We start from the raw sequence: 27,910 nt of genomic DNA, 5'->3' as shown, positions 1-27,910 counted from the left end.
ATTATCTGGAAGTGCAGCTTCACTTAACAAACAGATATTGGAATATCTTGTGATATAGAACAATAACTTTTGGTTTTTAATCTCACAGAGGAAGTGACATTATCTGCACAGTGATTTATGTGTAACCAAAGTAATGTTATTAACTGAGGCAGGTAGCATAGTATATCGATTGCAAGAAAAATTTTGGTTTTCATAATTTTACAAAACCGTTGTGGGAAAGGGGGGGGGGGACTGGCATCACAAGGTTAGTTCGTATGCACAGAATGTGCTCCATTTCCTCCCCCTTGGGCGATTTGAGCATATGCTTAATACCTAATGGCCATATTGCCCATGAGATGTAAAACGGTGTTCATCCTGCTTTTATTTTAATAACAGTCTTGAAATGCTTTAAGTAATTTCCTTGCTACACACACTCATGGTATATCTGGTCTGATATTCTGTCAGTACTTATTTTGGTTACCTAACCCTTTAGCTGCTCTGGATGTGTTAACGTGCGGGCCTTTGTACCTGTCTCTGTGTGCTCTGAATGTGTTTACATGCGCCACCAGTCCTTCTATCTGGTACTCTGAACATGTCTACGCATACACACATTCAGAATATGAGGTAGAAGGACTAGTGGCACGTGTAAACACGTTCAGAGCACACAGGGACAGGTACAAAGGCTCAAGTGTTAACATGTCCAGAGCAGTTAAAGGGTTAATGCCAGTTTGTTGATTCCCAGAATAAAAAACAAACAAACAAACATAGTACCATCCTGATTGCTACTCTCCATGGTATAGTTCTGGGTCTTATTAATAAATAGTAGAACTTAATTTTTTGTTATCTCATCTGTTGAAATACTTTTTGGTTCTGCAACAAGCAGAGTGAACAACATAGATAACATGTTTCATGACATTTGTAAAAAAAAAAAAAATATGAACTGCATTTTTCAGTTGCATAGGATACCTTGTTACTTTGCTCTGGTGACCTTTAACAACAGCTGCTAGGAGATGCGTATTGGGTCCAGTTCCTTTCTTATTATCAAGTTACTTCAATTACTTTCCAATTTCAAAATCATTTATCAGCAGTATTTTATTTTTGTGTCCATGTTATGGTGGTCAAATACTGAGTCTGTAGTTTTGTGCAACAATTTTAGGAGATATGCTGATGTATTACATGTGTGCATTCACAGCTAGAGAGACAGAGATTGAGAGATAAAGCAAGTATACTGTGGTATTCTTTAAAGTGAAGTGTTGTTGTGCACTACAGGAGTAAATGATTTCTAAAGGGCCCATTCCCCTCAGTCACCCTATAATATAAACAATTTTTATGATTTTTTGTTTGAAAACAAGTGAAGTAATCAACATAAATCTTTTTGCAAATTATTTTCTGATTTTTTGGCAACATTTTCTGAATTTTTTTGTTTTTTTTGTTTTTTTGTTTTTTTTAATTCAATTACCATTAAGGGCTCCCCCTATGTGAGGATTTAAAAGTTGCTCGGTCCAAAATGAGGTGTACCCACGTTGGAAGTCGTGCAGTCTGAAAATCATTTCTGAAATAAATAAAAAAAAAAATAAAAAAACCATTTTCTTAATCTATAGGGTATTGTGCACAGACTAGTAGCACAGTTTTTTGAAATTTGATAAAATTATAAAATAGTGTATGTTTGAAACAAAGCTGTAGTTTTATCATGTGTTTTGCAGTAACTAATTAATAAATTAAAATGAAAAAATCAGCCTATTACACATTGTGGACATTCCCAATGAGTAATTCAGCCAAATTTCAGAACAATATCTTTATTAATGTGCCCACAATCCACCCCATCAGCTTGAGATACAGTGTATTTCAAAGATTAGTGTGCCCACAATCCATCAGATCAGTGGTCACTTCACTGTAGTAGATACCCTGAATCTATGTTGTATTTAAATGCCTATGGTATGTTAGTGTACAATTATGTTCACTTTATGAACAAACGGGAAAGTATACAAAGTATTCAGGCAGTGTTAAACATCATTTGTAATGGAGACAAATGAGCTAACTCTGAGAACTAGGTCTTTTTTCTCTTTTCTTTTCTAAAGTCACAAGTTTGTCATTTTGATGTGGTAAATGATCTGATGAATATCTACCCAATTAGCAACATAAGTAGGATGTGGAATGTAGTCAAATTAAATCAGGTGAGGCTGAGGGAATTAGATTAGGGAATGAGACACTTAAAGTAGTAAAGGAGTTTTGCTATTTGGGGAGCAAAATAACTGATGATGGTTGAAGTAGAGAGGATATAAAACGTAGACTGGCAATGGCAAGGAAAGTGTTTCTGAAAAAGAGAAATTTGTTAACATCAAGTATAGATTTAAGTGTCAGGAACTCGTTTCTGAAAGTATTTGTATGGAGTGTAGCCATGTACGGAAGTGAAACATGGATGATAAATAGTTTAGATAAGAAGAGAATAGAAGCTTTGAAAATGTGGTGCTACAGAAGAATGCTGAAGATTAGATGGGTAGATCATGTAACTGTTGAGGAGGTACTGAACAGAATTGGGGAGAAGGGGAATTGGTGGCACAACTTGATTAGAAGTAGGGATCGGTTGGTATGCCATATTCTGAGACATCAAGGGATCACCAATTTAGTATTGGAGGGCAGACCAAGAGATGAATACACTAAGCAGATGCAGAAGGATGTAGGGTGCAGTAGGTACTTGGAGATGAAGAAGCTTGCACAGGATAGAGTAGCATGGAGAGCTGCATCAAACCAGTCTCTGGACTGAATACTAACAACAACAACAACAACAGTACGAGCACGAAATGTGTGATAAAAACACAGTCAACATAAACAATGCAACATAGGGCTATGTTGTTGGCTAGCCAGAGATAAGTGAGTGATGTATATGCTCCTGTTAAAAGTGAAAATGGAACCCATTTTACAACTATTAAGATGTTTTTGGTTATGTTGTTTGCTTATGCTTGTCTTATCAAATGCTTTCTTGAGTATAGGACACTTATGCTCACAAATAATTGTGGAAACACAGTGAACATCTCAAATGCTATCCCAGAAATATGAATTACTGCAGTACCTGTGTGTGATATGGATACTAATATCTCAGCAGTTCTCAAAATGATCAAATTTTGTTGGAACTGAGTTCCTGAAGTGAAGTGAACGAAATTTCAAGGGTTCCTCACTTTTATAACCACCTTCAGCAGTGAACACTACAAGAACTGGCTTGTGCAATTTTAAAGACTTTGAATTATTCTTTTCAGTATGAATTTCCATTTCTTCTTATGAAAGAAATCTGCAAGATTAGTGATTTTTAATTCTTTGAACCCTTAGTTTTGGTTTATTACATTCTTATATAGCAATTGATATCTCCCATCCCAATGGAAATAACACACGGAAATACATCAGATGCAGCATTAAAAAGTAAAAGTTTTATTGTAAACAAAATATGTAACATGCCCTGGCTCTGTCGTAACACGATGAGTAACTTCCAAAGAAACAACATGGGTCCTCTGGAAGTGAGTGATTAAAACAAAAACAGCTTCAGAGTTCCACAAAATTAAAGTTTGTAAGTTTGACCAAATTAAAGTCTGAAGTTTAACATACAATTTCCCAATTACCTGAACAAAGTTAAGTTCTGAAATAGAATCCAAAAGTTAGTGTCCAGAGTCTTAGGCGGGTGTTAAAATAAAAAAAAAAAGTAATGTAATTACAATACTTGGAGTTTCTCAGGATCATACTTACCTGATGAATTCCTTATGAGAGAACCAGAGAAATTGTCTGAGTTTGTGCAAATACTACCAGTACTATGACCGAAATGTCAAAGCTGCGAAGAAGTAGTCAAGCAGAGATTGCTGAGGCCTCCTGGTATGGCACCGTTACATTGACAAAGTCTTGTTCCTCAGTGACATGCAGAGTGGAGAGGCATTTGGAGTGTGGCGAGTGATGCTCTGGTGAAGCCTTTGCAGGGCTGCTTGCTGTGCTGAAACCGGATCTAGACTGCGAGCCCAAGTAATTACCTTGTGAAGTGATACCACATACGTCGTTGGCTCCAGTTGATTTATCTGGTAGCAGGAAATAGTGTGGCCTGTGCACGCCAATTCCTGGCCACTGCTGTTGCTCTTTTTTGATCTTGGAGCTGGCCATTTTGAATTGTTGTGGCCTTTGGTCTGTTGGCATGTGGGCTCTGGTACTACACACACACACACACACACACACACACGCACACGCACTATCATTGCAATGCTAATTGCTTATTTATGACTGTAAGAGACTGGAAACTGATGAAGGAGAAAGGGGGGGGGGGGGGTTGATGAATGGAGAAAGTTTGAAGTTGGGTGAAATTTTGAAGGCGAGGGAAACAGGAAGTTCTTAGTATCAACGTTAAAATTAACATCACTTTCATTACAAACACCAGTGACTACAGTGTTTACTGCAGCTCAGACTCCCTCCTTCTCCCCCTACCCTTTCCCTCCTCTTTCCCAGCACCACACAGTTGCTAATTTTGTCTCATTGGTGATATTCTTGAAAAAAATCATGCATGGAGGTAGCCTGAAGGTTTAAAATGTTTATCATTTTGTTTAAATTCTATCATTCCCAAATGAAAACAATTTTACTCAGCTACCAAATCATAAACAAAAGACGATAGATGGTAATAGCTTTTGACTGAAATTACTACAGATGGTAAACATACAGTACTAAAAATATGCATTTGAATAAATTTGAAACAGCAGATACTGAAATAATCATACAAGTTTTCAGAATAGGACATCCAGGTCTGTTCAGGTAAATAAACACAGTCCCATAGTGACACAATTGTGCTAAACAGAATTGTAAGTGAAACAGTCATTAAAATCTTGTAACTTGTGCATCAAAAAAGCTCTTTTAACCTAATGATTGGAGATGACTTCCGGAAAATGTAGTGTAGAAACAGATTTAGAACCATTTTAGCAGATGTCCTGTATATACTTACAGTAGAGGAAAAATATGTGTTTTGGGCTATTGTAACTGAATATATAAAAACACACAATCACAGCTAGATTAAGTATCTTTTTGAGATCACAAGTATAAGGTAGAACAGCGAGTACAATGTTCGGGGTGCCATGTAGCAAGAAACAGTAAAGTCGTTGGCACACGGGCCATGCATCTGAATCGTGAGCATTGAGCGTGCCGAGTTTCTGACGTCATAGCATGGAATAGCATGTTGGGAAGTCTTTCCAAACTTGTAGAGAAATGTATAGCATGTTAGATACTCTCAAAATGTGTTTAAATATTGATCAATGAGATGCCAGCATGCCACCTATGTTACGTGCATGCCATTTCCCTTCGGTGCAGAGTTGGAAGGCACCATATTGGCCTTCAGTTGAAACCCGTATGTACATGTGCTGTTTCTGAGCACCAGTGAACTGAGGAGATCCCAAAAACCCACTGTTAATTGTATGATTTGGTGTAATAAAATGATAAGAAACGTCATATTCATGGGAAAATAATTATAGTTACTTACATATAATGAGAGTATGTAATTTGAAGTCAAATGCATGTTGATGATCCATCAAGAAATGCGCTGTTTTGGTACTATTTGTTATGATTAAATTTCAGTTATTAATGTAGCTATAATTGAAGCTTCCAGTAAATGGTAAGAAGCTGGATACGGTCCGCTCTAGTACTTGGTTGCTTTAGCACAATGAATAGCATCTCAGATTCTGTGACCACATTATGATGTGGTGATGGTTTGCGTCCCACTACAATGAAATATTTTTTTCTAACCTTCGTGTTTTTAATAGGTTTTTATACTTTTTTTATTAGTTTAATATATTATAATATTCAATGTTGTGTAAATATAAGTGTGCTCTTTTTGAGGAGTGAGTTTCTTCGATTAGCTTAATCTACTAAACAGCTTGCACCACCTGCAGTAAGAAATTTTGCCCCTTTTTTTCTTTTAAGTTTTGTAATTTACATGTTGTAAAGATTCTGGTACTGAGTAGAAACAGTGATCAAGTAAGAATGACCTTTTTTTACTAAAAAGTGAGAATGATGAAAAATTTTTATCCTATGTGGATAACTATTGTAAATTTGTATTGCTTTATTTGTAATGGAACTTTTATAAGCCAATGTCCTGGACATCGTACTATCCCAATGTTTTATGACATGTTTACCGATATTAAAGTTTTTATTCATGTGTACTACAGACAGAACAACCTGAATAGCAGGTATACAAGGGACGGAAGTAAATTGTAATAGAGCTAATATAGGAATTTTATGCTCGTTCATTTTGCAAACAGTGTGATTTATGATCCAGGTACAGCTGACAATTGCCACTGGAGTGTGTTGTGATCGCGTAAACCACTTTAAAGCAAGCGTAAAAATATGCACAAGTCGTGTCATTTGAGAATTCAGCAGCATGCTGAACCACAATGTTGGTGTTTGACAGTACAGTCTGTGTGCCAACAGTTTTACACGTTTCAATGACAATGTAAGATGCATATGGAGCCCACTGACAATGTCAGCTGCGTGTGGAGCCAGAGCTGAATGAGAGCAAGTGCCAGACAGTGATTGCCTATATGGGGGCATGTGACAGGGGCCCTGAATGTGGCCGTGCAGTCGTTGTGCATTGTCGCTCGGCTACCATCTTCCCTCCTACAACCACTGATGGAGACATCACCTGGTGCCTGACACCTAGGTGGTAATCCGTTGGTTACCACAACCCTTCGTCCGTGGAGCAGCAACGAGTTTCATCTCGCCACCACAGCACATGCTTGGCTGACATCCCGGCAGTGCCCTGAATTAGGATGATAATGTTGGGGGCATTAGATGACCTCTCCGGCTTAACGAGCTCCCTGTCAGCACAGACAGGAGTATATGGTCAGAAGGATCCCTCCTGGTAGCACGGAAGTTGTCGCCGTGTCTCTGCCATAGTGGAGGTCATGCCATGTCCATATTGGTCCTGACACTGAAAAAACCAGTAGAGGCGGGGGCGGTGCCAACAAAACCAGTACTGCAGCCTGGTTGTCATTGATATCTGTTCCATCTTGGGGGCCCACAGACAGCAGAAGATGGGAGCAGGGTCATGGATGGCACAAAGTGCGGAGAGGTTGAAGGCAGGAACAGCTTGGGAACAAGAGGGGAGGGAGCAGAGGGTACTAGGAGAAGGGGTGAAGGTTGGTGGCGAAATCGCAGAGAGCTCAGAGAAGGAGCCAGCTGAGTCCCCTGCCGCAAATGCAGCTGATTTTGATGGCGAGTCACTACCCCATCTCCAGAGTGAACACATCGTAGCCCTGCAGCTGCCATGCAACTGCTGGAATCCACCTGTCCTGATGGCACCTAGGTCCCTATGTCCACATGTGAGTGCCACCCAGAAATATCAACGTGGCATTGTGAATGAGCCCACAGGCAACACAGCTTGAGTTTAGAAAGGTGCGGATCTGTTGAGCGTAAGGGATTTCCACCAAGTGCCTTTCCCCTATTGGCTTTGCCCTGTATGAATTAAAAAAAAAAAAAAAAAAAAACCACCTTGACAGCCTCCTCTGGAGAAATATTGGCCATGTATTTTAGCATCTGTTTCTTGAATGTGTGCATGAGCTTCTGGCCTCACCATTTGACTGGGGATGGAAAGGCAGTGACAGTGAGTGTGGGAATGCTGTTGCGATGGCTGAACTTGCTGAAAACTTCAAAACGAAATTGCAGTCCATTGTCTACCACCAGCATTAGAGGAAGACCTTCAATAAAAACACAGCAACCGTAGCTTCCGCACTCGTGGACCGACATTGGACCATGTACGGAAAGTTACAGTACGCATCGAAGACGATAGTCAGTCGGATTGTATCCAAGAAGGATCCTGCAAAGTCGTCATGAGCCCGATCCTACGGGTGGGAGGGTGTCGGTGAGGAAGAGAACATCTGACAGGACACCGCCTGCTGCTGTTCACACTGAGAACAGCTGGAACAAGATGCTTGTGCAGGAGCTGTAATATTGTTGGTTACAAAGGTTCTGGGGAGACCACTGGTCAGTAGTGAAGAGGAGGATGCTATCTGCCAAGATGAGTCAGTGGTTAAGATGAAAATAATGATGCAATGGGTTGGAGTCCTGACCAGGAATGCGGTCGGGCCAGCACTGTTGGAAGGACCACAGCAACTGCTGTAAAATTGTGTCTTTCACGATTACTGTCACCACACAGAGCACCATGACTGGAAAAGTTTCTAGCATCTGCTTATTCTCTACCTCCAAATAAAAGCACAATGTCATATCGTGGTCAAACTCCAGGGGTGATCGGATGTTCCCAGCTGTCTGCACCTCTACGCACCAAGACAACCCCAGTGCCCCATTCAGAAGGGTCCGTTGGCTACCACCACCACCACCATCAACTGTTTACCCAATTAAAATGTTGCCAGACACAGGGCTGATACGAGGGCCAGTTTCAAAGTCTTGAAAGCCTGTTCATCCGCTTCTAACCAGACAAAAAGTATTGCCTTCTTTAGGAGATTGTTTAACGGGTGCCTAATCAATGCCACATCTGGGTTGAATTTACTGTAATATGTGATGTATCCCAGGAAAGACTGAAGCACTTTTAGGTTTCTGGGGTGAGGAAGTGCGATGATGGCTTCTACCAGCTTCTGTGTGGTTTGAATACTGTTGTGCGAGATAACATGCCCTAGGTTGAAAGAAAATTGAGTTCTCAAGGTTGTATTTGAGGCTTGCAGACTGGAGGGTGTTAAACAGCTGCCACAAGTTTGCTAAGTGCATACTATCACCATGATGTTGTCGAGGTAATGTACACATACTGGCACATCCTGCAGCAGTAGTTCAGGGAATCTTTGAACTAATAGCTGGGGCACTGGCCACCCTAAAAACTATACATTTTAACCCACACAACCCATGCAGTGTGTTGACTATGAGGACTTTCTGTGATTCTTTGTGCAGAAGTAGTTTTAAACAGACTTCAGTGAGATCGATTTTTGAAAAATGCTGTTTGTCCGCTAGGGCTGAGGAAATTTCATAGGTTTCAGAATGGGATATGTCTCGATCTTTGATTCAGGATTGATGGTAACCTTAAAATTTCCACACAGGCACAGTTTTCCCAGTGGCTTTTTTATGCTAACTAATGATGTCATCCACTAACTTGAAGATGCTGGTTCAGTGACATTCAAGGCAGTCAACCTGTACAATTAATTTTTAATGGTTTCCCACAATGCGACGGGCTTGAGCAGTGCACATAAGAAGCAGGTGCGTGCTAACACTTTTAAGGTAATGCGTACCATAAAGATCTTAACCTTGCCAAGACATTTGGAGAAAATCTCAGCGTATTCCTTACTGAGGTCATCCAGTTCTTGAAACAGTATTTGTTCAGAGACCAGATGGGCCACCTTGGTGGCAAATCTGAAGTCTGAGAGAGAGTGTTGAGGCCAAAAAGATTCTCTGTATCTGTGCAGTGAACCACCGGAAAGGTGAGGTGGTGTACATCTTGTGTGCATGATGCCACAGTCATAATTTAAGTGGGATATTTTTCATGTTATATGCCTCCAAGCGGCAAGCTGTAGGAGGCAGGGGAGACACTGCCAGTTGCAGATATGTTTGAAAGTTTAACAGGGGCAGAGGGACCTGTATCAACCTGCGGCTGGACTTGTTTGTTGCAAAAAGTGAGTGTGATGAACGATTTCTGAAGGTAGACTCCCAGGTTGGAGGATTTAGATGAATTAATAATTATCTCAATTAATATCCAGTGTGTTCTGAAATTGTGAGTGTTGTTTACCTTGAGCATGACAAGTGATACGAGATGTCATCCCATCTAGCATGCCTTGCACTGTGCTCACCTATTGGTTAGTCATCTCCGACATGTTTTTGAAAACATTCTGGGCACAATGGAAATATGTACAGGTCAGGGGGACGAGATTGCTTTCCTCCTTCACGAGACTGAGCTGGAGGGTGATAATATTTGCTCTCAGCGGTTGCTGCATTTTCTGCTTCAGCTAGGTCGAATTCCTCTTCCAGGTCTGAAGCGAGAGGTGCCACCTCGTACCCGAAATCTAACAGACGGCCCTTGGGACAGGATACTTCGAAGGATTGAGCTAATTTTAAAAGTCCTTCAAAGTAGGGTCTTCAAAGTGTAAAGCTTCTAATGCACCTCCTTATCCAAAGCCCCCCGAATAATGGCTTTCCAAATTATCACTTTGGCATACAATTCATTATGTACACAAGTCGCAAAATGGCATTTCCTGCTGAGTCCCTGCAATTGAGCCATCCATGGATGGTATGATTAGTTTGGATAAAATTCCAAGTGGGATATAGTTGACAAGACAGTGGCACTGAAAGTAGGCAGATAGCAAAGCACACATTTTATTGAAGGACAGGTACACTCGTTCCATGAGAGGGATCAGTTTGTACAAAAGCTGTTGCATACACTACGTGATCAGAACTATCTGGACCCTTGGCTGAAAATGACTTAACAGTTTGTGGCGCCCTCCACTGGTACTGCTGGAATTCAGTATGCTGTTGGCCCACCCTTGGCCTTGATGACCGTTTCCACTCTCGCCAGCATGCATTCACTCAGGTGCTGGGGAATGGCAGCCCATTCTTCATGGAGTGCTGCCTTGAGGAGAGGTATCGATGTCGGTCAGTGAGGCCTGGCGTGAAGTCGGCATTCCAAAACATCCCAGAGGTGTTCTTTAGGATTCAGGTCAGAACTCTGGGCACGCCAGTCCATTACAGGGATGTTATTGCCGTGTAACCACTCCGCCACAGGCCATGCATTATGAACAAGTGCTCCATTGTGTTAAAAGATGCAGTCTCCATCCCTGAATTGCTCTTCAACAGTGGGAAGCAATAAGATGCTTAAAATGTCAGTGTAGGCCTGTGCTGTGATAGTGCCATGCAAAATAGCAAGGGGTGGAAGCCTCCTCCATGAAAAACACTATTACACCATAACACCAGCAGCTCCGAATTTTACTGTTGGTACTACGCACTGGTAGATGACGTTCACTGGACATTCGCCATACCCACACCCTGCTATCGGATCGCCACATTGTATACTGTGATTTGTCACTCCACACAACATTTTTCCACTGCTCAATTGTCCAATGTTTATGCTCCTTACACCAAGCAAGATGTCGTTTGGCACTTACTGGCATGGTGTGTGGCTTATCAGCAGCCGCTCTTTCACGAAGTTCATGTTTTCTCACCTCCCGCCTAACTGTCATAGTACTTGCAGTGGATCCTGATGCAGTCTGGGATTCCTGTGTGATGGTCTGGATAGATGTATGCCTATTACACATTAGGACCCTCTTCAACTGTCAGCAGTCTGTCAGTCAAAAGACGAGGCCAGCCTATACGCTTTTGTGCTGTATGTGTCCCTTCATGTTTCCACTTCACTGTCACATCAGGTGGACCTAGGGATGTTTAGGAGTGTGGAAATCTCTGTACAGACGTATGACACGAATGACACCCAGTCACCTGACCTCATTCAAAGTCCGTGAGTTCCGTGGAGCATCCCATTCTGCTCTTTCATGATATGTAATGACTACTGAGGTTGCTGATATAGAGTACCTGGCAGTAGGTGTCAGCACAAAGCACCTAATATGAGAAACATATTTTTGGGGGTGTCCGGATACTTCTGATTGCATAGTGTACTTGGCGAGATCCATGAGAAGAAAAGGGCTCTGATCACGCCTGTATCCATTACACAGTGAAAAGCTGTTGGAGGGCCTCTGTTGACTCATTGTTTTGTGGGAATAGCAGCATATTCACAGCTGACTGTTGGGAGAGTATCACAAACAACAGGTTTTGAATGAAGTGATCCACGCTGGCTGCAGAATACTTTTTATTGAAAGTCATGACCGATTTTGCATCAATTAAAGATGCATCCTCAGGTGTGACTTGACTTTCGTCATACTGCTGTCATAGAAATTGTTGAAACACAACTACCATTGACACCCCCGGCAATGTAGCCTGGGGCACAGGATCCGTGATTGTGAAGCAAACACGAAAAATACCCACAGTCTCACCAATTACATAGTAACTCACAACATTGAAACAAGTGAGTACAATGAAACTTCCTGGCAGATTAAAACTGTGTGCCCGACCGAGACTCGAACTCGGGACCTTTGCCTTTCGCGGGCAAGTGCTCTACCAACTGAGCTACCGAAGCACGACTCACGCCCGGTACTCACAGCTTTATTTCTGCCAGTATCCCTCTCCTACCTTCCAAACTTTACAGAAGCTCTCCTGGCAGAAGTAAAGCTGTGAGTACCGGGCGTGAGTCATGCTTCGGTAGCTCAGATGGTAGAGCACTTGCCCGCGAAAGGCAAAGGTCTCGAGTTTGAGTCTCGGTCGGGCACACAGTTTTTATCTGCCAGGAAGTTTCATAACAGCGCACACTCCGCTGCAGAGTGAAAATCTCATTCTGGAAACATCCCCCAGGCTGTGGCTAAGCCATGTCTCCGCAGTATCCTTTCTTTCAGGAGTGCTAGTTCTGCAAGTTTCGCAGGAGAGCTTCTGTAAAGTTTGGAAGGTAGGAGATGGATACTGGCAGAAGTAAAGCTGTGAGTACCGGGCGTGAGTCGTGCTTCGGTAGCTCAGTTGGTAGAGCACTTGCCCGCGAAAGGCAAAGGTCCCGAGTTCGAGTCTCGGTCGGGCACACAGTTTTAATCTGCCAGGAAGTTTCACATCAGCGCACACTCCGCTGCAGGGTGAAAATCTCATTCTGGAAGTGAGTACAATATTTAGAGTGCCACGTGACAAGAAACAGTAAAAAGTTCAATGGTGAGTGTTGGTTGGCAATTGCCTACATAGGGACGTGAGGCAGGGAGCAGTGAATGTGCCTACATGGTCATTGTGCACTGTTACTTGGCCGCCGTGTCACCTTCTAGTGATCGCTAATGGAGATGTCGGCTGGTGCGTGATGCCTAGTTAGTCGTTTAATGGTTACCGCACAGGCCACCAAGGATTCTTCATGAATAAAAGAAACAAAACACACAGCAGTCAAAAAGCCGTTTGTCTAGTCACAGAGGTGTACCTTACGTATGTAGAAGATTGTAATAATAAAATATTTCTTAGGCATCTGGGCTATCAAAATACTGAGGTGAGGCAGTCGTTTTGCAAAGTATTCAGTATTATTTTCAAGACTGTTACTCATTAGTTTCAAATAACAGGTGCATAGCTTTTCCAGTTAATACTGAGCAAGTTACTCATCACCTGTATATTCAGAGTATTTATGTGCAATCAAATTTAAGCTATCTTTGAATAATTCTGAGCTATGTGTATCTGAATATGATGGCCAGTAGAAAGCTCTGATATCAGTTTAAGACACATGGGTTCTGGGACTTGGCTGTGAATACTCTGTTAGTTATATACCTGACTTGTGCAGCATGACTTGACTTAACAAGTGTCCATCCTATAGCACCAGTCAAGGTCATCACAGAATTGGATGAAGCGTATGGTACAGGAACTCCCAGGCAGGTGCTCTCTCTCTCTCTCTCTCTCTCTCTCTCTCTCTCTCTCTCTCACACACACACACACACACACACACACACACACACACACACACACACACACTCCAAACTCAGTTGCAAACCAGAGTGCTCCAACCAGTTGTTGGAATGGTGCTATGGATCAACAACTGTGCTGAGACCCAAAAAATGAAATTTCCTGTCTCACCCGTTTTGCCAGTCTCTGACAACAGGTCAAGAACCGAGAATCATCTCATATGTCAGACGACGGACAGTGGTTCCAACATTAGTGACAATTGCTACTACTTGCAACCTGTGTTGTCAGTAGTTCCCAGGATGGGATCCTCCACCTGACAGGCAATTCCTACCAGTATACACACTAGTGCATGTTTGATTTGTTCCCCTCCCACAGTGGAATTTTTTTCAGTGGTGTTCATCACACACCTAACTGTGAAACTACCTATAACTAATAACCCCGTTTCCGCTCTTTTGGTGCCTAGACTGTGACAGATGAGAGACTTCTGCCAAATCAGGAGAGACTGGACCCACTTGCTCTGTCTCATTATAAGTAGGAAAGCGTGCATAAAATCTGTTTGTTACAAGTATAGGAATTGCATCTTGCCCCTATCCCATGAAACAGCTCTATATCTGGGCATGACCCATCAACTGCCATTCAGTAACGGCTTAATGTGAGACCAGGGTTTACTGTGGACCATGTTAGCAACAAGAGGGGGCCTCATGACTTCTCCATTGATGCTGTCTGTGGTGGTAATATAAAGCCTCAGGTGTTAGTAGCTGCCAATGAAGCTTCAAGCTATCCAACAACATAAGTCAACCCCCCCCCCCCCCTCCCCCTCCTCCCACCCAGTCTCTAAAGACTTTTCATCTGGACCAAGAACATTGAACAAAAATTATAAAATGCTTACTTCACTTAAATGTGTTTCACTGAATCGTAAATGTTGTAATTCCCTGTTGCATATAGTAGTGCATTTTATTGCCTCTGAAAAGGCAAGTTTGTATTAAGAGTGCTGAGGTAAAAAAAAAAAAAAAAAAAACCAGAGGTGACATTGAAGAACAAACTATTGGCAGATTTTGCTAAATGCTGATTGGGATGCAAACGTGGTACCTCACAACTGATGCACAGTTTGTAACTGTAAACTTGTCTTAATGTATTAAAATTTAACATAAGATTTTGCCTCTAAATGAGTAGATTAAGAAGGCATTTTGAATTTTTAAGTGCGGGCAATAATTATATGAAATATTGAAAATCAAATTTTTATGGTCCCTGGAAGCTGTTAGATATGCAACCTGCAGCTAGAACTGTGCACATGAACTATGAACTAGGTTAGCCATTTTGTAATATAGATCTGCAGTTGCTGTACAACTTGTGATATAGGCACATGTGACAGTTAGGACTAAAGACATTAGATGACAGGTGAAAACATTTATCAGTTTCAGAATGCTAAGCACTTATCACACACATGCTGGTAGTATTTGTTAAAGTGCTACATGTACTACTTCATATTAGTGTTTTGTGTTGTGTGTTACTAGACCAGACTCTCTTGCTTTAGTTAATTGCATGTGAGAAGAAGCAGACATAATTTTATTTGTAAAAAATTATGCATCCCAGGAGGTGTGAACCTGAAATTTGTCTGTTGTGCAGTTATTTAATTACAATTTCTGTGACTAAGAAACTCTCTTCACTTTGTTTTCTGTGGTATTTCTAAATTACATATATGGTTCCATAACTGAGGGTATAACCCATTTCCTTCCACTCAAATTTGTGCTCCCTTTCACAGTGACTGTATGGTCATCAGGCTGTTATACTGGAACCTACCATACATTAGTTTGGAGTGTTGTTCCCCTACCTCTGAATCCCCTGTTCTACATATTACAATCACCACATTTCTAAGAAATGAGGTTTGTTTACTTGAATGTATTATGTATGTTACCTTTTCCTTTTTTATATTATTTTGCTTGCATTTTTGCATCCTAACTCTTAATCTGGTAATAATTGTTTGTATTGCATTTCCAGGTTACAATAGCATTTGATAGGTATCTAAGAGTAATTCCACATTTGTTTATTACTATTATATTTATGGACATTAATAACCTTCATTTTACTGCTCATATTAATTATATAATTTTTTTCTGTCAATGATTACTTTTACAGTTACAAGAATGGGGACAAGAAGACAAACAATGCTGAATGTGGAGAAAAATAAGGAAGAACAAAATGGACAACAAAATAATACAGAAAATGAATGTGAAGAACCGTTTGCCTGCTGTGGCTGTAACAGAACGTTTAGCACTCAGGCAGTATGTCAGTCCTTAGCAACCATTTTTTGTTGATTTTTTTTCCTTCTGCCTACCGAGTTGGTTTTTTCACTTTTTTAATAACTACTTTTAAAATAAGTAATATTTATCGTATAGAGTATTTAAAAGAAATGAAAGTGTCCAACATTTATCTTGTTAGATGTGAAAACATGCTAAATTAATTGTGCCGCCAAAACAGCTGTTAAATGGTGTCTCTTCTGTTTTGCTGGTTTTTATTTGTCTTGTTTTGTTACAGCATCGCTAAGCAGAATAACTTCAATTCTAAATTGCTGAAACATTTAGACTTTGTTTACTGCATATTTTAGATTAAATTTGACAAGTTGTTCCACACAAATCATTGGGTACAGATGATATTTCCGATAATGGCAGTGTTACTTAAGAGAGATAAAACCTAACTTATTCATTCCGATGAAAATATTGCAGAGGATTGTTACCACTGCTCTGTTGCACATGTCTCAAAATGGCGAAAGATAAATGTCTTGAAGTATTATTAGTATTATTTGAAATGCTTTTGCATTACAGAGACTTATGGACCTAAAAAATTTCTCTTTAGACGTGAATTTTCTCTTTACATGTGAACTTTCATAGTGGTGGCTCTTTCCATTTTAATAAATTTGTGTGAAGTAATGCTTCATTTGTTCTGCCTAGAATGTACTTATGACATATGTTGTATAGAGGTAATTGCTTAAATTCTTTGCTTCCTCCCAGTTACAAACTGCCCACTTAGAAAAAATTTGGGCCCAAAAAAACCATCAATTTATACTATTGTTCAAAATGTTACTGGCACAATTGTGTTTGATACTGTGATTGTTTGCTGATGATGCTGTGCTGTACCATAAGGCGTCAAAGTTGAGTGACTGTAGGAGGATACAAGCTGACTTAGACAAAATTTGTAGTTGGTTTGATGAATGGCTGCTAGCTCTAAATGTAGAAAACTGTAAGTTAATGTGGACGAGTATGAAAAATAAATGCTTAATGTTCAGATACAGCTTTAGTAGTGCCCTGCTTGACCCAGTCACGTCTTTTTATATATCTGAGAATAACATTGCAAACTGGTATGAAATGGAATGACCATGTGAGGATTGTGGTAGGAAAGGCAAATGGGTGACTTCTGTTTTTTTGGGAGAATTCTAGGAAATTGTGGTTCGTCTGAAAAGGAGACACTAGTGCAACCTATTCTTGAGTGCTACTTGAGCATTATGGATCTATACCAGCTCAGATTAAAGGAAGACATTGAAGCAATTCAGAGGCAGGCTGCTAGATTTATTACTGTTAGGTTCAAACAACACAGAAATGTTACAGAGATGCTTCGGGAAATCAAATGGGAATCACTAGAGGGAAGGTGACGTTCTTTTTGAGGAACAATATTGAAAAAAATTTAGAGAACCAACATTTGAAGCTGACTGCTGAATGATTCTGTTGCCTCTTACATACATTGTGCGTAAGGACCATGAAGACAAGATACAAAAAAATTTTTAGGGCTAATGTAGAGGCATATAGGCAGTTGTTTCTCCCTCATTCTATTTGCGAGTGGGACAGGAAAGGAAATAACTAGTAGTGGTGCAGGGTGGCCTCTGACAAGTGCCGTAAAGTGGGTTGCGGACAATTGTTGTAGATGTAGTACGCACTGAAAGAGACCAAACTTCACTTTTTTCATCATTATTTTAGTTCTGTGATAGATTACAAGTTTAACAATAACAATGTCGGGAATGGTAACTATCCTTCTTTCTTTCCAAAAAGGGAGGGGGGCCAGTTTCACATGGAACTGATTTTTGTCTGAGCAAGTCTGAAGGATTTTGCCTTGCAAAGACTTATGTTGCATTCAGGTCAATAACAGCTTTCTTTTTTTCTCCTGTTTGCTTTGCCGTTGGAGTGTTTTGTTTTCTCCAAACAAATCTTACAAACTGATGTTGGATGCTGCTTTGTCATGTGATTCATATGTAAAAACGGTAGATGAAGGCAGACAAAATGGAACTAAGAACATACTTAACTTCATCATTATGAAAGAATCTGAACTCACTTTTCTTCACTTGTGCAAATTTGGCCCAATTCTGGAAGATTTGAAACTGCTGTTTTGCATGTTTAGTCAGAGTACCTTGTCCATTTCCAGCAGCAGTTAGTTTTTTCTTTTGTATACAGTTATTGTGATAGCAATCAAAAGCTGTATAATCATTGCTGTAAATATGTTAGTTCAGCAGATATATTTTTTCATGCATATAACAGAACATTTCCGGCCATGCTCACACTTCTGGTTGTAAATCTTCTTTGTCGAACATGCCATGAAAGCTAAAATAATTTTAGTTATATTTTAATTCTGTCAGAAAAAACCACTCCTAAGATCAAGCAACATTTGCCAGGCATTTCCTTAGAAGCTGCAACAGTTGTAATTTGCATTTTGTTATCAATGAGCAGTAATTTTCTGATCGTGGTGGTGGTGGTGGTGGTGGTGGTGGTGGTGGTGGTGCGAACAGTGACACAGTATGATGCAGATAGTCCACAGTATTTTTTGATCTAGTCTTTGATAGTTCCATTGTTTTGTCACTTCACTGATTTCTGATCTCTCTGTTGATCCCTCAACCTGCACTAAAAATTGATACCATTCTCATTGAGCCACAGGGAAAGTATTTTACACACGTGAAGTGGCACAGTGGTTAAGGTGCTAAAGTTACACTTGGTGAGGACCACCTACCCAGGTGCTAATGGCCAGATGGTTTCCTTGAAAAGGCCCATCCTTTCGCCATCCAAGCTTGTGTTATAGCTCTAATGACCTCATCATACCAAACCGTAGTCTTCCCTCTATTTCAGATATCCTTCGGCTGTGTGAAGACATGGCAATCTCAAGGCAAAAAACTGAACACTGGTTGCCGTAATATCTCCTCATATCTCTAACACATTTGAACCAGAGTGTGTTATGTCTGCAGTGCTGTCGTCTTAAAAGACTCCACTTTGTAGCCATTAAATTTATTGGTGCTTACTGTTTTACCCATGGTCATGTTTGACAAGATGAAAGTTCATTTGCCTCAATGATCAATTTACCAGTGATTAACAGGTGTAACCAGTAGTCTGTCAGCAACAGTGCTGCAAATAACTATGAAATAATTTAATAAAATATCTAAACACTCATTATGTTGGGGAAATTGGTCAACTACTGTTAAAAAATAATGTGACTATCTGCATTATATTGTAAAATAAGTAAGAAAACTTAAGATGATGTTTTTTAAAAATTGTTCTTCTTATAAAACATTTAGTTTGGTAGTTTCCTTCCAGTGACACTATGTATAGTAATCATCAAATTGTTTATAACATGTTAGACGTCATTAACACACACATTTTTCAGGGTTGCAAGAGGCACATGCGTTACTGCCCAGCTGCTGATGGGTCATTATTTGTAGTGGACAAAAGGAACATTGATGACTCTAGTGCACATGAGAACAATCTAAGAGGCAGCCAGAGTTCAGAGGAAAGGGAAGTTGATAACCCACCAGAATCACAAGATGGTGGCAGCGTTCAACAACAGATGAATGGTACACACTTTTTGGTTATTTCATTGTAGTCATCACTACAACTGACAAAATGAGGCTAATGATCAGCATAAACAAGCATATTAATGTTTCTCGATATAATTTTTATTTTGTTCTTGTAAGACTGTCCCCACTACTCTTTCAGTACTTACATTACTCCAAGTTCAGTGGTCACTAGAATCCTAATCAAAGTGTAGATTATTGAATATTATTCATTATGATCTTTCCTAAGACCAGGGCCTGGTTTTATGGAAGCAATTTCTTTGACTGCATAGTGTTGAAAGACAGACTTTTGAAAAAGAAGATTTTACACAGTTTAATTTATTTTTAGCAGATTACATGTTTGCTCGTAACACTGCTGTGATTAATCTGTAAAAAAAGAAGTTCCATACTGAATGAGCCAAGTTTATAATGATGCCATCACAATCCTCCCCCCCTCCCCCCACCCCCTCCCCTCCTTTTTGATACATTATTAAGTTTTGACTGCAGTACTGCCCATTCTGAATTTATGAACCCATGCTTAACACATACAGTACATTTGTTATTATGGCCAATACTAGACATACATATAGTCTGGTTAGCCATTATTGTGTAAGAGTACTTTAACAATGGCTACAAAATATTGTAACAAATAAAGGAAAATTTATCAGATAAAAGTACTGGATCTTTACATTACACACTACCACTCCTTTAAAGTTTTTGGAAAGAATTCTGAGATTAAAAATAAGTGTCCCATATTTTGGGAACCACTCTCTCATTAAATCTTTAAAATATGACAAGAATCTGTAAACTGACTGGTATCACCATCCCTGTGGCATGATTCCCCCATTCACATCAAGTAACAATATATGCTTCTGCATCGTTAAGCTTACGATCAGGGAAATGGTTGTAATGTCATGACAATTAAAAATAAATCAAAATATTCATACTATGTGACATATTTATTCATTGTCTGTTCATCAAAGCCTTTACTTTTACCCATACTAACCAGCAAATCCTGTTATGCACAACAATTCAGTAATCATAGTACATCAGACAGCAGGTTTCCATTTAGAAAATGTTAATGGGTGAAAGAGTATTTTCGGCTTCAGCTTAATATAAACATTATAAGAAAAATGTTATTAACCAACATAATAACTTACTGAGTAAAAACATTATTTGAGCAATTTTTTAAAATTATGCATTAAATTTTTTCCATATTTCAACTTAGCAGTGTAGGCTGACAGTCCGCTGTAAAGTTTGTGTGGACAGTGGTTCAAATCCTTGTGCAACCATCCAGACTTAGGTTTTCACTGATTTACCTAAATTGCTCCAGGCAAACACTGGGATGGTTCGTTTGAAAAGGGCATGGTCAATTTCCTTCCCCACCCTTTAGAAGTCTGAGCTTTTTCTCTGACTTTAGTGACTGTGCTGTCGATGGAAAGAACTCTACTCTTCCTTCCTTTCTTATCCCACTCCATTTTCCACCCCTGTCCTACACTTCCCACTCCTTCCCCTTCTCTATGTCTATCCCCTCCCCTGCATCAGTGTCCATACCTCTGTCCATCTCCTTCCCTATATCTCTATTCATCTCCTCCTCCCTATTTCACTAGCCATCACCCACATCCTTCTTTCAGCCCCCTTGTCCCTGCCCATCTCATCCTCCCAACCTTCTCTGCCCATTTCCTCCTCTCTGTCCATTTTGCTCTCCCTGTGCCCTCTACCCAACCCCCATGAGAGTGAGGCGTCTCTTTCCCCCCCACAGTGCTTCTTTCCAAGCTATAAGTGGTGTGTGTGTGTGTGTGTGTGTGTGTGTGTGTGTGTGTGTGTGTGTGTGTGTATGGGGGATAGGGGGGGGGGGGGGGTGGCATGCATGAGAGAGAGAGAGAGAGAGAGAGAGAGAGAGAGAGAAATATCAGTAATTGTCTCTGGGTTTGAAACTGCAGTTGAGGTGAGAAGTTGAGAAGTGATCTTTGGTGGGTGGTTGGGGGGTGGGGGTGGGGGGGGGGGAGTGGCTTGTTGTTGTTTGTGTGGTGTATGGGCGTATAGAGGGGATGTTATCAGCACTCTTACAAATACTAAAAGAAACGAATATGGTTAAAAGGGCTAAAAACGTTGGCTCACTCACTCACTCACTCACTCACTCACTCATGTACTTAATTGTACATCATTTACATTGTTCCACACAATCACTCAATATCACATGCCGTAAGAAAGGAAGTATGCCAAGGCCGCACAGTAGGCTTTCCTAGGTGCAGAGTATTATCTGTCACTTCCAGCCACTTGTCTTCCCATCAACCCATGACTCTGTACCTCAGTTGGGCGATAGCAGGCAGGGGGATGGCACACTGAAATAACTGAGGATCATGACCCACCTCTTTGGCTGCTATATCTGCCATTTCATTCCCCACAATATCCAAGTGCCCCAGTACCCGGTAGAACGACACCTCGTTCCCCACCCATTGTAGTTGAAGGAGGGTGTCTAGGATATTCTGGACTACATTATCTGCTGGGTACAAGTGTTGTAGGCAGTGAAGGGCACTCAGAGAATCAAAACAAATGACGAATGTAGCACTTGAAGCACATCTTATTTGATCCAGTGCCCGCAAGATTGCATATAATTTCATGTCAAAGACAGTAAAGTCTCGAGGCAGTCGACCTTGAGGGCGTGATCAGGGAAAACAACATAGAAATGAACGGAGTCCACCTGTTTTGACTGATCCATAAAGACAGCTGTAGAGTTGTGGTACTCAGTTAGAATGTCATAAAATAATGTATTAAAAACATATGCAAGAGTACAATCTCTCCTGACTGCACCATATGTAAATTACTCTGGGCTCTGCAGTAACCAAGGTGGCAAGCAGTTAAAACCTGGCTTTGGGGTTGTACGTGCTCCACACCAAGTAACTCCAGCATACACTGCTCACAGATCCCAAATGACATTGTTGCTCATGAATAATTGGAGAAAAAGCATCCCAAAGGTGGGTGTGCAACAGTATGTTATGCTGTGAAGTCAGAGGTATGAGGAAATTACGTGCCTGACACACTGTTATGAGCTGCCACTGGATGGTGAGTAGCATTTCCAAACCTTGGTGCAGAGACTGGGTACAGACCTGGTTGTATAAGTATCTGTGGCCAGCCTCATCCCTTTATGGTAGACAACATCAATGATCTTCAGGTGAGAAAGCCTGGCTGATCCTTATGCTGTGCTTCCATAGTCTAGCCGTGAATGCATAAAAGCCCTATAAAACTGGAGCAGACTCACCCTGTCTGCTCCCCAAGACTTGTAGCTAAGGCACTTTATGGCATTCAGTTCCTTATGGGTTAGGGCTTTCAAGTCAGGTGTGGTAACCATTACAAGTTGGAACAAATAATGAGGCCCAGAGACCTCACTGAGTCTTTAAAATTTAGTATGGTATCCGTCATTTGCAAGTAAGATAAATTAAAAATGCAATGTGAGCAATTAAATGAATGCACACACACACACACACACACACACACACACACACTTATGTGCAGAAAACTGAAAACCTATCGTTGCAGCCCACTTCTCCAAACTCAGCACTGTAAGTTGTGAATGGCGAGCCACAGTTCAACACTGGAGAAGGAACGGAAATCGGCAAAATTATCCACAAATAAGGAGCTTTGTAGAAGACTCCTCACCGTAGGTGTGAGACTGTTTATGTCTGTGGCAAAGAGGGTAACACTTAAAACTCTGCCCTGCTCAAAATGATATGACAGTGTGTCACCTACTCAGGACCTAAAAAGCCACTTAAGTCAGGAAGGACTATAAAATTGGGGGAGGTGGCTATTGATGGAGTTGGATAAGAATGTTGTGTCTCCAAGTAGGGTAGTAGTCCTTACTGATGTCAAAGAATGTACCGAGACAGTATCGTTTATGTAGGAAAGCCTACTGAATATCTGCCTCTAGTTGGGCCAAGTTGTCGACAGTGAACCAAAAGCTCCGGAATCAACAATGAGAGCGGCTAAGGAGTTGCTTGTTCTCTAACAAATAGACCAGTCAACAGTTAACAATTCACTCAGGGTCTTCTTTACGGATCTTGTTAAGGTGACACTCTAGTAACTACTGGAACATATTTTTTCCTTTCATAGTCAGAGGAGAGATATCAGATTGCCCCTCTCCACGAGTTGAGAAAGTCGCCTGTCTGCCACATAAAATAAAAAAATTGAGGAAGATTTCCTTTGATGCTGCTGACAAATGTAAGAGCGTGCAGCACTGGATTTGGTCAGGACTGGATGCGATATCACGAGTCTGAGACGGCACCGATTCCAGCTCCCACATGGAGAAATGACAATTGTAATACTCAGAATTTTGTGATCTGAAGTCTAAATTGACCTCTCTCCAGTCAAATGGTGCCGGCGAAATGCTAGATCCTAGCTGGCGTCGTCAATAGTCACTGCAAAATTCTCTGCCGTCATCTGAGCGATGTCTCTTAGGCATTGTTTGGAGAGACCCCTGTTTCAGCACTGCTGCTATTGTTAAATGACTATATTTACTGGAATTGTTTGAGAATGCTTCCCATGTTTTTGTTGAACAAGTGGAACAGTTGATGGAGTTCAGGAACAATTTCCCATGACCTTTTATTGCTTTGAGCCTAGGGCCCCATGGCCCAAAAGACTGAGAGATTGTCTGATGTTGGGCAGTACTTAAACTGTTGAAGATCCACATGCCTGTCCTGGTTTGCTGAGTGGCACTCACTGGTCCACCAAGGAACAGGTGACCTCCTAAGCTGACCTGAGGACTTTGGGGTTGATAAGTCAGTGGCATGATGGATCATTTGTGTGGTGGTGTCAACCCATTCCTGCATGTTGTTGCAGTATTCAAACACAGCCAGCCAGCTGGCTGGTCAGCATCCAGTGGGCCCTGCTGACCATCCATTTTGTTGGCTTCTGTTCAGGTAATTTTCCACCCAGATTGTGAATGTGGAGTGGGAAGTGGTCAATGACTTCCCACTGAACAGAGTCTGTGAGAGCTGGAGAGCAGAAAGAGAGGTCGATGTCTAAGAATGACCCGCAAGCAGCACAAAAATGAATGGGGTACCCGTGTTGAGAATGCACAGCTCATGAGACTCTCCAAAACCCTACTGTGAGGGGAAGTAGAGGTTGAGCCACAAAGACATGATGGGCATTGAAGTGTCCCAGTAGGAGAAATGGTCAGGAGAGTTTTCCCGTAAGATCTGTGATAGCAACAGAGTTTATTGCATCATGCAGAGGTAAATACAGTGTGCAAAAAGTGATCCTCTAACACACATGAATTTAAGCTGCAACTGCTTGTAATTCAGCTGCCAGGAGGGAGAGCAGAGGAGTGGTGTGCGTTATTGACAGACAGTGACCCCTCCTTTGGCCCTTTCCCCAGTCAGGACAGTGAACCCTCCTTTGGCTCTTTCCTCAGTTAGATCATAGCTGCGATAGAGGTATAGACTCGTAGTAGTAGTACAGGGACATCAGCTGCCTTCAAATGAGTTTCTTGCAAACATAAGCACAGGAGGTGTTCCTGTGCTTGGAGTTTCAGTTCCTCCTCCTGTGTCCTGAACCTATTAATGTTCCATAGGAAAATGGGAGCCATCTATCATGGATGTAGCACTTTCATGTTGACTTCCTGCCTAGAAGGGGAGCCCAGAATAGGTAGTCGATACTGGTTGCAAGCCTTCTTTTCCATTCACATGGGAAGCATACTTTTGAAATCTCTGTTTAGTTCAGGAATTTAGTTATGGACAGCCCAGTCTGTTTATGGAATTTTGGACTACTTACCCCCCCAGGGGCCTCACCACTCTTTCGTGAATACGTGCTTGGCGACCATGGGGTCACAGCCCTCACAGCACCACTTCTTTTTGAGTGCTGCTTGTCCCCTCTTCTTCTGTCCTTTTCCCCTCTCTTGGGGAGATGTCTCGTGCCTCCATGGGCTCTTGAAGCTCAATAGCATTGGTTTATTTGTAGGCCTCTTCTCTCTTGTACTGCTCTTTCCCCATACTGTTCTTTCCTTGTATCTCTCTTTCCCTGCACTGCTCTTTTGCTGTATCTCTTTATCCCTGCACTGCCCCCTCATTTCCCTGCACTGCCCCCTCATTTCCCTGCACTGCCCCCTCATTTCCCTGCACTGCCCCCTCATTTCCCTGCACTGCCCCCTCGTTTCCCTGCACTGCCCCCTCATTTCCCTGCACTGCCCCCTCATTTCCCTGCACTGCCCCCTCATTTCCCTGCACTGCCCCCTCATTTCCCTGCACTGCCCCCTCATTTCCCTGCACTGCCCCCTCATTTCCCTGCACCGCCCTTCGTCCCCTGTTCTGATCTATTTTTTCCTCTGCTGTGGCATTGGAGGCCATTCTTTCTTTCCTCCTTTCCTTCTTATCTTTTCTTCTCCTCCCTGTGTGTGCCTGACAGCCACCCATGCATTTGCCACATAGCAGGAGACTGGGTAACAGGTAATTCCCAGCCACGGGTTGGCATGTAGGGCCTGCACATACCCCCTGGTACAGGCCAGGCCCAGGGACGGGTGATTGCCTGAGCTGTTACCTTCCTTCTCTTCCTAGTGCTCCCACCATCTGTTGTTCGGGAGGTGTGACCTAAGGTGAGGACAATCACCTAAGGTGGGGAGCTCCCCTTTGGAGGGCCCCTGCTGGAAGGAGCACGCTGTCGGAGATGCTGGCAATCATGGGGGACTTCTTCCCAATGACTGACATTTCCTTCTCTTTTTCAGAGTCTTTCCCATAAACGAAAGTGGAATGAGGCTCCTGCCTCAATGTCTCTTCCTGTTGCCCTTCATATCAAGTAGTCTCACGTTTAGACGAAAACCATACTTTTGCTACTGTTAACCCCTCTGTTATACAGAAAGGCGTGGATGGCATCGCCGGCCCTGTGAAGTCATGCTCTCGTTTCCGCAATGGTACTCTGCTTTTGGAAATTTATAGTCTCTCCAGCCCCAGAAACTACTCAAGGCCCAAATCCTCCTTGAATATCCTATGAAAGTGGAGGCGCACAGCACACTTAACTCATCCCGCGGTGTTATCTACACCTGGCTGTTGGATGGTGTGACGGAGGATGAAATAACTAATTATCTATCGGATCAGGGCGTTACTGCTGTTCATAGAGTTATGAAAAAGGAAGCTGCCGATTTGGTGCCCAGTCGCACATTGTTCCTGACTTTCGATCAGTTAACGCTTCTACCAAGACTTTCGATCAGTTAACGCTTCTACCAAGATGAAGGCAGGCATGACGCCATCTCTGTGCACCCTTATATTCCCAATCTGTTGCGGTGTTACAAATGCCACCAGTTCAATCATACCAGCACATCATGTAAAAACGCAGCCAAATATGTGATTTGTATCAGGGATGCTCACGAAGGCATCTGTCCACCTCCTTCCTCCCGCTGCATTAATTGTCATGGAGACCATGCTGTTTCTTCTCGTTCTTGTCCCGTCTATTAAGACAAACAGGCTGTTCAGGAGATAAGGGTGAAGAAGAAGGTGCCTTTTCCTGTTGCCTGGAAACTGTTGGCAAACCATAAACAGACTGTCCCTTCGTCTGGAAGCTACAGCACTGTATTAGCCTCTCCCCGTTCCACGAAAAACATGGCTACGGAAACTTGTGACATACAGTTCAGTTCGATGGTGGCAAAGTTGCCTCGCCTTCAAGTTGACACTCCGTCTCCCACTTCCCGGGCTGTAGATTCTGCTACCCGTTCTTCGCCCTCACGAGCGAAGACGTTTGCAGTGCAGCCAGTGAACCGTCAATTCAAAAAGGAATATTCCCGGGAAGATATCTGGCATACCTCGAGTTCACAGCCGTCTGGCTCTTCTGCCAGTCGCCAAAAGCCAAAACAATCATCCAAAGGCAAACAGTCTTCCCCCTCTCTGACTCGTCGGACCTCTTCGACTCATTGGTCCCTTTCAACTGACTGACACCGGGGAAGCTCCATTGATCTCGCTGAGTTGATGGACGAAGATCCTCCACCTGTGGATTCCAGTGGCTGTCCTCCCTCGATGGCTCGCCCTAAGCGGCCGTCGAGGTGAGTGTTTCTTCTTCATTCTCTGGTGTTCCTAAATTTTATGGCCCTTTTACAATGTAATATCTGTGGCCTTCGATCTAACATGGTGAACCTCCAGCTGCTCCTGCGATCGCACTGTCTGCTTGTTGTCTGTCTCCAAGAAACCAAGCTACGTCCTCAAGACCATTTTGCTCTTTACCATTTTACTTCGCTATGGATGGACCTTCCTCTTACGGCAGGTATTCCTGCTCATGGTTGCGTCATGCTGCTTCTAAGAGATGATGTTTGTCGTCGTCCTATCGCCTTGCATGCCCACGTGCAAGCAGTTGCTGCCTGTGTTTTCCTTAGTTTACCTTTTCCTTCTGCACTATTTATATCCCTTCGTCTTCTGCTGTCACCAGGGCAGACCTGATGCAGCTTGTTGCTCAGCTTCCTCCACCCTTTCTGCTCCTCGGTGACACCAATGCCTATCTTCCTCTTTGAGGTTCACCTGTCGCCTGTCCGAGAGGTTCTCTTTTGGCGGATCTTCTTAATCATCTTAATCTCGTGTGCCTTAACACTGGTGAAGCCATGTTTCTCTCCGATTTCACGTACAGTTATTCCCACTTTGGCCTCTCGATCTGCTCTGCCCACCTCGCTCGACGTCTCGAGTGGTGTGCTCT

General features: G+C 42.1%; 1 protein-coding gene across 1 annotated transcript in view; it reads left to right on the top strand.

Moving 5' to 3' along the window:
* Positions 1 to 27,910, top strand: part of LOC124619287 (gastrula zinc finger protein XlCGF57.1) — a 135,415-nt gene that overhangs the window by 26,710 nt on the left and 80,795 nt on the right. The window contains exons 4-5 of the mRNA XM_047145557.1: positions 15,580 to 15,725; positions 19,081 to 19,267. Coding sequence (XP_047001513.1) covers positions 15,580 to 15,725; positions 19,081 to 19,267 — 333 coding nt within the window. The remainder of the gene's footprint in view (positions 1 to 15,579; positions 15,726 to 19,080; positions 19,268 to 27,910) is intronic.

The sequence above is a fragment of the Schistocerca americana genome, chromosome 6 (genome assembly GCF_021461395.2).
Source record: "Schistocerca americana isolate TAMUIC-IGC-003095 chromosome 6, iqSchAmer2.1, whole genome shotgun sequence".
Classification (NCBI taxonomy): Eukaryota; Metazoa; Arthropoda; class Insecta; order Orthoptera; family Acrididae; genus Schistocerca; species Schistocerca americana.
Note: the sequence above shows the minus strand (reverse complement) of the source record. Positions and strands in the feature narration are given on the sequence as shown.